The sequence below is a fragment of the Chrysemys picta genome, chromosome 24 (genome assembly GCF_011386835.1).
Source record: "Chrysemys picta bellii isolate R12L10 chromosome 24, ASM1138683v2, whole genome shotgun sequence".
Lineage (NCBI taxonomy): Eukaryota > Metazoa > Chordata > Testudines > Emydidae > Chrysemys > Chrysemys picta.
Genome location: NC_088814.1, coordinates 14,096,589 through 14,109,494, shown reverse-complemented (window position 1 = coordinate 14,109,494; position 12,906 = coordinate 14,096,589). Strand labels below are relative to the sequence as shown.

The 12,906-nt window shown below is 59.0% G+C and overlaps 1 protein-coding gene and 1 long non-coding RNA gene across 2 annotated transcripts in view; both read left to right on the top strand.

Annotated features, from left to right (window-relative positions):
• LOC135977348 (uncharacterized) overlaps positions 1-12,906 on the top strand; it is a 215,647-nt gene that overhangs the window by 186,959 nt on the left and 15,782 nt on the right. The gene's annotated exons all lie outside the window — the stretch shown is intronic.
• LOC122173107 (uncharacterized) lies at positions 1,061-12,871 on the top strand. Its single transcript, XM_065577761.1, has 2 exons — positions 1,061-1,600; positions 6,688-12,871. Exon 2 carries the CDS (start codon positions 7,684-7,686, stop codon positions 12,595-12,597), a length of 4,914 nt encoding a protein of 1,637 aa, XP_065433833.1. The 5' UTR covers positions 1,061-1,600; positions 6,688-7,683; the 3' UTR covers positions 12,598-12,871.

The following is a 12,906-nucleotide window of genomic DNA, read 5'->3' as shown; positions in this document are numbered from 1 at the left end:
GGGCTTCAGCGCCAAAGGGTTTGACCCGAGCCCCGCTCCAGCCGCAGCTCCGGAGCCAGGACAAGCGAGGACACGTTGCGGGGGAGGTCTTACAGGTGCTGCTGACGACCTTTACATCCAAATCCGTCTGTCCTCATGGCACTGGCCTCTCCTTGCACCCCACACAATGCTCCCGAAACCGGATTAGTAAATGGAACGAATTTCCATTCAGACAGAACCAAGGGCTTAGACCTCAACTGCCTTCTCCTTCCTCCCAGCGAGTTTCTGCTGTTCTCAGTCACGTGTCGCCTTCGCACCTCCGCGCGCCACAAGCAGCCCGGCCCCGCCCGAGTCTGCTCCCGTGCGGCCCCTTCAGCCCCTCCCCCACCTGCTCCCTGCTCCCTAGAGCCCCGACATCCCCCTCTGCCCCCAACCTGCCCTGTCCCTCCCCAGCCCCCCATCCACCCCCTGCGCCCTGCCCTGTCCCCGTGGGGCCCCCTCAGCCCCCTCATCCCCTCCCCCACCCGCTCCCTAGAGCCCCGACATCCTCCTCAGCCCCCAACCTGCCCCGTCCCTTCCCGCCCCCCCATCTATCCCCTGCGCCCCGCCCTGTCCCCATGGGGCCCCCTCAGCCTCCCCATCCCCTCCCCCACCCGCTCCCTGCTCTGTAGGGCCCTGACATTCTCTTCAGCCCCCCCAACCTGCCCCATCCCTGGGCCTCCCCAGCCCCACATCCACCCCCAGCCCTGTCCTGCGCCCATGGGGACCCCTCAGTCCTGCTCCCCAAACTCCCCCTAGTTCACCCCCCAGACCTCCGTCATCCCCCAGCGCTCCCCTCCCCCACCCTGTCCTCTCTCCGTGGCCTTTCCCTTTCCCCTGCCAAGGTGCTGCCTCCCTCAGCGTCCTCCTCCCACCTCGCCCCAATCGACTCCAGCCCATTTCTCCAGTACTGGGCCCCACGTCCCTGTCACCCCAGTGTGCGAGTCCCTCATCTCCACTCTCTCCTACCCCCCAACCTGCCGGATTCCCCTTTTCAGACCCTGTGGGGCCCTCCAACCTGCCCCACCTTTCCTCTCTGGGCTCTCTAAATCCCACAGTGCACTTGGTAACCCTACTCTCCTCTACCTCTAATCCTCCTAGTCCCTTACCTTGGGTCCTCCTGGACACCTCAAACCCACAGTCCCGCCCCCCACATATATCCCAGTCCTCATTCACACGCTGAGCCAGTCCCTTGAGGCCCCCACTGCCCACCAAACTTCTCCATCCATGAGGCCCGGGAAGCAGGGGCATGCTCCCAATTTGGCTGGGCTTAGTGTGTGTGTGTGTGCTGGGCTCACAAAGGCATTTTGCTCCCTTGGGGTGGGGTGTGGTGTGGCTTTTGGCACAAGGTGACATGGCTTGGTAGCCCTGTGGATGCCATGTGGTGTCTGGAATGGGGAGAGTGTGTTCCCATGATGCCCCTTCCCCTCTGCCTGCAGAGCTGAGGAAAGACAGGTCTGAGGAGCAGAGCAGAAGCTCTGGGAAGGAGAAGAGCAATATGAAGATGGAGTCTAAGATGACACCAGGTGACTTCTGTGGAGGGAGACATGCTGGACAGCGCCAAGGACTCGGGAGACAACAGGTGTGAGCCCAGGGCGCAGAGAGAGCTGGGAGAGGGTCTCTGTGTCTGTAACACTTCCCAGTCCTCTCTCACAGATGGAGTCCAAGAGGGAGAGGAAGGAGAGGACAAGAGCCCCAGTACTAAAGAACAATAAGGTGCATCCTAGCTGGGCCTGGGGCTCTGTGGGGTTAAGACTAGTGGACTGTGGAAGGGACAAGACTCTCCTGTGCAGAGTGACTCTGTTGGGTGCAGGTGCAGTGGGGTGCTTTCTAATTGTAGCTCTGACAACATCATGGGAAGGGGGTTCAGGGTAGAGCCCTGGGGTGTGGGAGATGCGAGAAGGAGAGTCTGGCCATCACGGCAGATTGTGATGATAACTTTTGTTTTTCCTTCTTGTGTTGTGTTTGGCACCAAGGGAGAAGAAGTGTGTGGTGGGGGTGGGGGACAGAGTCCGTCTCGGTGGTGAGATGGAAAGCGAGCGAGAGCGCAAGCGTTGTTGATGTCAGGCAAGACTTGTCCAGCTGGGAGCGGAGCAGCTGTCACTGTCTGTGAGACCAGTGTCTGGTTTGGTGAGGGCTCTGGTCACAGCCCCCCTGGCTCCAGGCAGGGACTTCCCGTTAGCTGGGTGTGGGTTTGTTTAAAAAAAAAAAAAAACAAGAAAAAGGGTTTCCTGACTAGCTGTGGATTCAAGGGAGATGATGATGTCATTTGTGGGGGCTGTTCATCTCTCTGGCCAGCGGTGGTGTTTGCTCCCTAGCAGTAGGTTGGGTCCATGAGGGATTGCTGCTGGATTGGCTGTAGGAGCTGGGTCTGGGGAGTCCCCACAGAACTGCCCGGCGGAAAGAGGGGGCTGTTCAGTTCTGTTGACTTTGCAGGTGGATACAGCCTTTTGGGTCCTAGTGCCGGTGGAGCTCCCCGTCTGTGTGCTGGGAGGGGCCATCCTGTTCTCTGTACAGCAAGGAGTGCATGTGCATGTGCTGGGGTGCGGTGGGGTGGGGGAAACAAGCAGTAGGGAAGGAAGGGGGTGGGATGTGGAGGAGATGGGCAGTGGGGAAGGGGCATGGGATGGGAAAGAGAAGGGAATGGGGGATGCGGGGACAGGGGAAAACCGGGAGTCCGGCATGCAGCATCCCCTGGGCAGCAGCTGAGGCTCGCCCGTTAAGCAGCCCCATCGAACCCTCCCTCTGACTAGCCCCACTTCCCCTGCATCTGTACCACCCCGACGAGCCCCCGGACACCCACCCCACAAAGCCCCAGCCAGCTGCACTTGGACCCCCACCCCAATGAGCCCCACCTCCTCTGCACCCACCCTCCCGCTGAGCTCCCCACACCTAGACACCCCCTGCTGAACCCCAAGCACCTTCACCTGGACCCCTCTACAGAGTCCCACTGCTCCATCCCCCAAGGATCCCCTGTGCATCCAGATCCCCCACTGAGCCACCTGCACTCTGACTGCTCCACCCAGAACCCTGTTAGCCCCACCTGGATCCCCCCACACTGAGCCCCTCCACACTTGCATCCTGCTGGGCTGAGCCTGCCTCCCACACCTGGTGCACCTGGCGCAGAGGGGCAGTGCCCAAAGGTGTTTCTGGGGCAGACCCATCCCTTACACTGTGTCAGGGTCCGGTGCAGCCTCACTGTCGAGTCCCTGTCCTGGGAAGGGAGTGGGGAGGCTGCAGGGTGATCTCCCACCTGCATGCAGCCAGTGGCCTGGGCTCCCCCTGCCAGGCTGCAGCTTCCACGTTTATTTATTGACAAATAAAATTTGCAGAATTTTAAAATAGTGCACAGAATTTTTAATGTTTTGGTGCTGAATTCCCTCAGGTATGTGGAGTGCTGGGCAGTTGTGGGGGGGCTGTGAGAGGGGCACTAGGCAGTGGAAGGTGCTGGTTATAAGGCTCTGCGGGCCAGAGGGGCACTGGGCATGGGAGTTGCCAGGCATAAGGGGGTGGGGGTAATGGGCGGGGGGCAGTATGGCAGAGCACGCTGGCAGAGCAGGGCTGGGTGGGCCAGTGGCCTCTGGCGGGGTTGCGTGGACCGTGGCTGTACCTCCCCTCTCCCCCCGCGCCTTGCCCCTGGCTAGCCCCTCACTCTGGGGATCAACCCCCCTCGTGCCATGCCCCATTCCCCCATGGGAGCCCACAAATCTGTTTGGCGCCGGCCCTACAAAAGGTTAATCGGGCCCTGTCCACACCTCCTTGTGCTGGGCAGTGCACGGACAATCGGAGGGACAGCGGGATGATGTGGAGATCGATGAGTGTGTGAGGCAGGCAGATGGATGGGGGGGTGTGGCATACAGTGGGGGCTGGCCCTGTCATCTGCTGCCCCATCTGACTCCACCCGTCTCTCGCAGGCAGCACTCAACAGAGAGTGGCTCTGTAGCGTTACACTGGTGCCTACATCCAGTGCGTACAGCTGGGCGTAATGTGCTCCTGGAGAGCTCGGGCAGGGATAAGCGTGGGGCTCACGGCTGCTGAACCAGCTACTCCAGAGATTGCCACAGATCTCACCCCCCCCTTGGGCAGCAAGACCCTGGCCGGGGGTTCCTTGTCCCTCCTATCAGCCAAAGCAGCCTGCTCAGCACAGAGACCGAGGTCACCTGCCCCCGCCCAGCCTGGCTGGAGCTGCTCCAGCCCCGAATTGCTGGTATCCAGCCTGGCTGGAGTTGGTTTGATGTCCTAGCGGAGTCCGTTCCCCACTGTGGTTAGTTGCTCTTTCTCTGCTTTCCCATAGCCCCTCCCCAGAGTCTGTCACTGCTTGACCTAAAAGCTTCTTCCCCTTTGGGTCTGTGTGTTCTGGGGTCTCTGCTGGCAGCAGGGACACTGCTCTGATTTTGGGCAGGTGCTCGGCAAGGTAGGGTTGTAACTTAGAGCTTTCTTCAGCAGAAATTTTAGTAAAATTAGCCTTTGCCTCATTTCTGAAAGTGCAGAATAAGACCCAGGCATCCCCTGCTCACCGGGGGTATGTGTGGGTAGGTGTCAGGGTGCAGTGCCCCCTGCTGCCCAGATGGGATAGTGCCATATGTGTATCTCCCCCCCAACACTGTGATAGTGATCCCTGCTGGCCAGGCACGGGAGTGCCCTGTCAGTGCCTTCTTGTTGGAGCAGTGACCCCTGGTGGCCACTGATGGCAGTTGCCTATGTGACCCCACCACTACCATTGCGCCTGTGACGGTTGGTGGCTGGGTGAGGCAGGGCCCGGTATGTATATCAGCCATTGGGGCAGTGCCCTCTGCGTATCCCACACTCATCTCAGTGAAGCGTGTTGCCCAGGCGGGGCTGTCCCCTGTGTGTATTTACACACCCCAGCCCCTGCACTGGGGCAGTGGCCACTGGTAGCCAGAGGAGTCGGTGCCCTAGGTATGTTCTTCACTTCCCCCAAGGGGGCGGGGGCCTGGGTGTCAGGCAGTGCCTGCGTATCTTCCAACTCCATTGTGGCCCTGAGCCCTGCTCCTGGTGTGCGTCACTCCCCACTAGGGATGTGCCCTGTTGGCCATGTGGGGCAGTGCTGTGTGTGTAGCTCCCCCTCACCCTCTGTGCCAGGTATGGCAGGCACTGATCCCTGCATGCCCGTGGGGCAGTGCCCTCTGTGTATCCCCCAACTGGGGCAGTGACCCCTGCTGGCCAGCTGGGGCAGTGCCCTGTGTGTGTGTGTGTGTCCCCTATTTGGGTAGTGACCCCTGGGGGCTAAGCGAGGCAGTGGCCTTTGATTTCCTCTTCTCTCCACACACACACCCCCTCCCTCTCTCTCTCTGTCTGACACAGTGCCCCCCTGTTGGCCAGTTGGGGCACTACCCGATGTGTATCTCTAGTGATTGGAGCAGTGACCTCCTCGTGTGGCAGTGCCCTCTTGGTATCTCCCTCCCCCCCACACAGACACCATTGTGGTAGTGGCCACTTCAGGCAGTGGCCTGTTTCATTCCCCTACCACCACCATTGCAGCAGTGACCCCTGGTGGCCAGGTGCAGCAGTGCCCTGCGTGTATCCCCCCAACCAGTGCCCAGTCTGTGACCTCTGGTAGCCACGTGGGGCAGTGGCCTGTGTGTACCATCTCCACTAGAGCAGTGACCGCTGGTGTCTTGGTGCTAAGATGCAGCCACCTCTGGCTTACACAGTGGGGCTGTTTATAGGTCAGTGGGGACAGGCCCCCTCTGTTCCAGGAAGTAGGGAATAGCTGGGACTCGGGGCTGAGCGCTCCACCTTGTATGTACATGTGATGCTGTTAAGGCTGCTTCCCCACTTTGAACTTTAGGGTACAAATGTGGGGGCCTGCATGAAGACTTCTAAGCTTAACTACCAGCTTAGATCTGGTCCACTGCCACCATTCCCAAATGGATTCCCTTCCCTGGGAAGCCTTGAGAAACTCTTCACCAATTCCCTGGTGAATACAGATCCAAACCCCTTGGATCTTAAAACAGGGAGAAATGAACCATTCCCCCTCCTTCTCCCACCAACTCCTGGTGAATACAGTTTCAACCCCCCTGGGATCTTAAAACAAGGAGAAATTAACCATCTCTCCTCCTTCTTTCACCAACTTCTGGTGAATACAGATCTAACCCCCTTGGATTTAAAAACAAGGAAAAATCAATCAGGTTCTTAAAAAGAAGGCTTTTAATTAAAGAAAGAGGTAAAAATTATTTCTGTAAAATTAGTATGGAAAATAACTTTACAGCGTAATCAAACTTAAAGAGCTCAGAGGACCTCCCTCTAGCCTCAGGTTCAAAGTATAGCAAACAAAGATAAACACTCTAGTAAAAGGTACATTTACAAGTTGTGAAAACAAAGGAAAACTAACACGCCTTGCCTGGCTATTTACTTACAAGTTTGAAATAGGAGAGACTTGTTTAGAAAGATGTGGAGAACCTGGATTGATGTCTGGTCCCTCTCAGTCCCCAGAGCGAACAACAACCCAAACAAAGAGCACAAACAAAAGCCTTCCCCGCACCAAGATTTGAAAGAATCTTGTCCCCTTATTGGTTCTTTGGGTCAGATGCCAGCCAGGTTACCTGACCTTCTTAACCCTTTACAGGGAAAAGGATTTTGGAGTCTCTGGCCAGGAGGGATTTTATAGTACTGTACACAGGACAGCTGATACCCTTCCCTTTATAGTTATGACAGACGCACTGAGCACCTTTCCCCGACGTGAAGAAGACCCTGTGTGGCTCCAAAGCTGGTCGAGTAACAGGTATCACCTCACTTGCCTTGTCTCCCTGTCTTCCATTCTGCAAGTGTCCAACTTCCCCTTCGCTGCTGCTCTCCAACCCCCCCAGGCAACACCCCCAGGTCCCTTCACCTGCCAAACCTCCCCTGGACCCTGAGCCCGACCCCAACCCTGGGGGGGCTCTGTGACGGAGCAGGGAGCAGGGCAGATTTGACCTGGGAATGTTGCAGGGGGGTTGCAGTGGGGATGTGGGACTTCCCTTGAAGGAAGCTACCTGAGCTGTAACCTGAGCCAGGAACGGGGGTGGGGAGAATTAACACCTTCTGCCCGGGAGACTGAACAAAGGAGAGGAGCAGCGGGAGGGGCTTTGAGTTTAGTTTCGGTTGGGGCTGGGTGGTGCAACGCAGGGAACCCCAGGCTGGGGTCTAAGCTCCCTGAACCTCCCAGAGGGACCTAATTGAGGGGGTCTGGTCGTACCTACACGCTCTGCTTGAGACTGTGTTCCTGTCCTTAAATAAACCTTCTGCTTTACTGGCTGGTTGAGAGTCGCAGTGAATCTCGGGAAGAGGGGTGCAGGGCCCTAACTCCCCCACAATCCGCAACAACTGGTGGCAGCGGTGGGATCTACTGCACCCCGTGGACGGCGCTTCCTGCAGTAAGTGACTGGGGAGCAGCAAAACGAAGGGGGATTGACGGGGACCAGGCGCGCTGAAGAGTGAGAGAGAGACGGTTATTACCCCTGGGAGTGTGTGACCAGCGAGAAGGACTTTTGCAGTAACAGGGTCCCCCGGGGGGATCGCAGCGAGTGGACCCAGGGGCGGAGGAGTCTGCAGCTCGACCCTGGCAGAGAGGTGGTGACCTCGAGAAGGGCTGGCATACTAGGGGGCCCCCTGGGAATTGTGGGGAGCCGTGAGCACACAGGCCGGTGAGTGGCCAGCAGGAAGATGTATGCCAAGCGGCTTAAGAGCGACCTGGTGGAGCTGTGCAAGCAGAGGCGGCTGCGCATTGGGAGGCTCACCAAAGAACAGCTCATTGCCCAGCTGGAGGCGGAAGATCGCGCGAATGAACTGATCCCTGTGTCTCAGGGAAGCAGCCTGGCAAATGCAGCGCAGGCACCAGTGTCTGTCCCAGCTGGGAGTGGTCAGCCGGCTGCTGAGGGCTTCCCGAGACCCCTCCTTCCTATGCCTAGGGGAAGGGTGGGGAGGAGCCCAGCAAATACCGAAGGCGCCGTGACCCCCCCGGCCAGCAGGGGGTCCCCCCGGCGAAGCCCGCCGGCCAGCAGAGGATCCTCCCGGCGACATTCGGCATCCGGGGAGCGGAATTGGCTGGAATGGGAGAAAGAGCTAAAACTGAGGGAGCTGGAGGATCGTGAACAACAGAGACAGCATGAAGAGAGACAGCGTCAGCATGAACGGGAGGAGAAAGAGAGACAGCATCAGCGTGAACGGGAGGAGAAAGAGAGACAGCATCAGCGTGAAGAGAGACAGAGACAGCATGAACGGGAGGAGAATGAGAGACAGCGTCAGCATGACCTGGAACTGGCGAGATTGAAGGGCAGCGAACCCCCGGCTGCGGTGAGTGAGGGGGGACCCAGGACTGCACGGAGCTTTGATAAGTGCATCATGGCCCCATACAAGGAGGGGGAGGACATGGATGACTTCCTGGAGGCCTTTGAGACGGCCTGCGAGCTGCACCGGGTGGATCCCGCGGACAGACTCCGGGTCCTTACCCCCTTACTGGACCCCAAATCCGTGGCATTGTACCGCCAACTGGGAGAGGCAGAGAAAGGGGACTACGAACTATTCAAAAGGGCCCTGCTACGAGAGTTTGGGCTGACTCCTGAGATGTACCGGGAAAGGTTCCGGAGTCAAGATAAAACCCCTGAGATCTCATATCTGCAACTAGCCGTCCGCATGGAAAGATACGCCAGCAAGTGGGCTGGTGGGGCCCAGACGAAGGAGGACCTGATTAAACTGCTGGTACTGGAGCAACTGTATGAGCGGTGCCCATCCGACCTGAGGCTGTGGTTGGTGGACAGAAAGCCAGAGAACCCGCGACACGCCGGGCAGCTGGCTGATGAGTTTGTAAAGAGCCGGTCAGGGGGTGGCAGGGAGGAGCCCCAAAGGAACAGGCCCGCCGCGATGCAGAGAGAGAGTCACCCTGGGACCTCCCAAAGGGGGAATATGGGGAATCCCCTCCCACGGGGAATGCCCAGCATCAGGGACAACCGACCGGCTCGAGGGGACCCACGGGACCTGAGCTGCTATTACTGCGGCCGAAGAGGCCACGTTCGGGCCCAGTGCCCCAAGCTCAAGGACAGACTGAGCAGACCGAACCCGCACCGGGTTAACTTGGTAGAGGCCCAGACGGACGAGGGGCAGGCTTCCCACGCAAGAGGGGCTGGCAGCTTATCAACTGCTCAAGAGAGAGAAGGGCCCCCGGCCAGCTTCTCTGGGGGGCCAGATGCTCCGGATTCAAAGTTCTCCGTTTACAGGGTTGGCGCGGGGCTGTCCCTGCGGAGCGAGTGCCTTGTTCCCCTGGAGGTGGATGGGAAGAAAGTTTATGGATACTGGGACACGGGCGCAGAGGTGACACTGGCCCGGCCCGAGGTGGTGGCCCCAGATCGGGTGGTGCCCAACACCTTCCTGACCCTGACCGGGGTGGGCGGGACCCCATTCAAGGTTCCCGTAGCGAGGGTACACCTGAAATGGGGGGCCAAGGAGGGCCCCAAGGACGTGGGAGTGCACCACCATTTGCCCACTGAGGTGTTGATGGGGGGGGACCTAGAGGACTGGCCAAGCAGCCCCCAGACCGCCTTAGTCGTGACCCGTAGCCAGAGCCGGCGAGGGGCACTACGCCCTGACCTTGGGAAGGATGTCCCACCGGAGGCACCGAACCCTTCCCGGGTGGGGAGGGAACACCCAAGGACAGGCCGCGGGGTGGCTGGGGCTTCCGACCCAGCCGACGAGAGGGAGCAGGTCCCCATCCCTTCCCCAGCCGCCGAGTTCCAGGCCGAGTTGCAGAAGGACCCCTCCCTGCGGAAGCTAAGGGGCCTGGCTGACCTCAGTGTGGTACAGACCATGAGGAGAGGATGCAAGGAGAGGTTCCTGTGGGAGAAGGGGTTCCTGTACCGAGAGTGGGCTCCCCCGGGGGAAGTGGAGTCGTGGGGGATCAGGAGGCAGCTGGTGGTTCCCCAGAAGTTTCGCCACAAGCTACTGTACCTGGCCCATGACATCCCTCTCGCAGGGCACCAGGGGATCCGGCGCACCAGGCAGAGGCTGCTACAGAACTTTTACTGGCCCGGGGTCTTCACCAACGTCCGGCAGTACTGCCGATCCTGTGACCCCTGCCAGAGGGTGGGGAAGGCCCGGGACAAGGGGAAAGCAGCGTTAAGGCCTTTGCCCATCATAGAGGAGCCTTTCCAGAAGGTGGCCATGGACATAGTGGGACCTCTCAGCAAGACGACCCGGTCTGGGAAGAAATACATCCTGGTGGTGGTAGATTTCGCCACCCGCTACCCCGAGGCAGTGCCCTTATCGTCCATTGAAGCAGACACTGTGGCGGATGCGCTGCTGACCATTTTCAGCCGAGTGGGGTTCCCCAAGGAAGTCTTGACGGACCAAGGGTCCAACTTCATGTCGGCCCTACTCCGGTGCTTGTGGGAGAGATGTGGGGTCCGGCACAACTGGGCCTCAGCATATCACCCCCAATCCAACGGGCTGGTGGAGAGGTTCAATGGGACGCTAAAAATGATGCTGAAAACATTTATGAATCAGCACCCGCAGGACTGGGACAAGTACTTACCTCACCTGCTGTTTGCGTACAGGGAGGTACCCCAGGAGTCTACCGGGTTTTCGCCTTTCGAACTGCTATATGGAAGGCGGGTAAGGGGGCCCCTGGACCTGATGAGAGACGAATGGGAGGGGAAGGCCACTCCTGACGGAGAGTCGGTGGTGGAGTATGTCCTGACCTTCCGGGAACGACTTGCCGAGCTCATGGGCCTGGCCAGGGAGAATCTGGCCAGGGCCCAGAGGAAGCAGAAGGTCTGGTATGACCGCACAGCACGGGCCCGCGCCTTCGCCACTGGGGATCAGGTGATGGTCCTCATCCCCGTGAGGAAAAACAAACTCCAGGCCGCCTGGGAAGGGCCCTTCAAGGTTGTCAAGCAACTAAACGAGGTAAACTATGTGGTGGAGCTGTCGAACCGGGCACACCACCACCGGGTGTACCATGTGAATATGATGAAGCCATATTATGACAGGGGGAATATGGTGTTGGCCGTGTGTGGACAGTGGGAGGGGCAGGGAGATGACCCTTTAGTAGATCTATTCCCTGGGACAAGAGTTGGCTTCCCCCTGGAAGCAATTCCCCTCTCTGATCGGCTAACCCCTGCCCAGCGAGCTGAGATCGGAGGGGTGCTGCATCTGTACCAGCAGCTGTTTTCCAACCAGCCTGGACGCACTAATCTGACTGTCCACCGGGTGCAGACAGGATCGCACCCGCCTATAAAATGCTCCCCCTTCCGAGCCACAGGGAAAACTGCTCAGGACCTGGAAAGAGAGGTCAATGACATGCTGGCTTTGGGGGTGATCCAGCCGTCTTCCAGCCCTTGGGCCTCGCCGGTGGTGCTGGTCCCCAAAAAGGACGGGTCGATCCGGTTCTGTGTGGACTATCGGAAGCTCAATGCCATCACTGTAGCCGATGCCTACCCCATGCCCAGGCCGGACGAGCTCCTAGACAAGCTGGGAGGTGCTCGGTACCTTACCACCATGGATCTTACAAAGGGCTATTGGCAAGTGCCGCTGGATGCAGATGCCAGGCTGAAATCGGCCTTTGTCACCCCTCTGGGGCTCTATGAGTTCCTGACCCTGCCCTTCGGCCTCAAGGGAGCGCCGGCCACCTTCCAGCGCCTGGTGGATCAGCTACTGAGGGGGATGGAGAGTTTTGCCGTGGCGTATATCGATGACATCTGTGTCTTTAGCCAGACCTGGGAGGACCACATATCCCAGGTTAGACAAGTGCTGGACCGACTCCAGAAGGCTGGGCTGACCGTAAAACCGGAGAAGTGCAAGGTGGGGATGGCTGAGGTATCCTACCTAGGCCACCGGGTGGGAAGCGGCTGCCTAAAGCCGGAACCAGCCAAAGTGGAGGTGATCAGAGACTGGCCCGCTCCTCAAACCAAAAAGCAGGTCCAAGCCTTTATTGGGATGGCAGGGTACTATCGGAGGTTCGTGCCCCACTTTAGCGCCATAGCCGCCCCCATCACTGAGCTGTGCAAGAAGGGGAAGCCAGACAAAGTGGTCTGGACCGAGGAGTGCCAGGAGGCTCTCCGGGCGCTGAAGGAGGCTCTGGTCAGTGGCCCAGTTCTGGCAAACCCAGACTTTGACAAGCCCTTTATGGTGTTCACCGACGCCTCAGACACAGGACTGGGGGCGGTGTTAATGCAGGAGGATGAAAAGGGGGAGAGACACCCCATCGTGTACCTGAGCAAGAAGTTGCTACCCCGGGAGCAGAACTACGCGGCCATCGAGAAGGAATGCCTGGCCATGGTGTGGGCCCTCAAGAAACTAGAGCCATATCTCTTTGGGCATCACTTCACCGTGCACACCGACCACTCTCCCCTGACCTGGCTGCACCAGATGAAAGGAGCCAACGCCAAGCTCCTGAGATGGAGCCTGCTCCTGCAGGATTATGACATGGACGTGGTCCATGTGAAGGGACGTGACAACCTGATAGCGGACGCGTTGTCCCGGAGAGGGGGCCCTGAACTTCCCCAGGTCACTGGTCAGAGTGACCCCGCTCAGTTCAGTCTCGAAGGGGGGAGAGATGTGACGGAGCAGGGAGCAGGGCAGATTTGACCTGGGAATGTTGCAGGGGGGTTGCAGTGGGGATGTGGGACTTCCCTTGAAGGAAGCTACCTGAGCTGTAACCTGAGCCAGGAACGGGGGTGGGGAGAATTAACACCTTCTGCCCGGGAGACTGAACAAAGGAGAGGAGCAGCGGGAGGGGCTTTGAGTTTAGTTTCGGTTGGGGCTGGGTGGTGCAACGCAGGGAACCCCAGGCTGGGGTCTAAGCTCCCTGAACCTCCCAGAGGGACCTAATTGAGGGGGTCTGGTCGTACCTACACGCTCTGCTTGAGACTGTGTTCCTGTCCTTAAATAAACCTT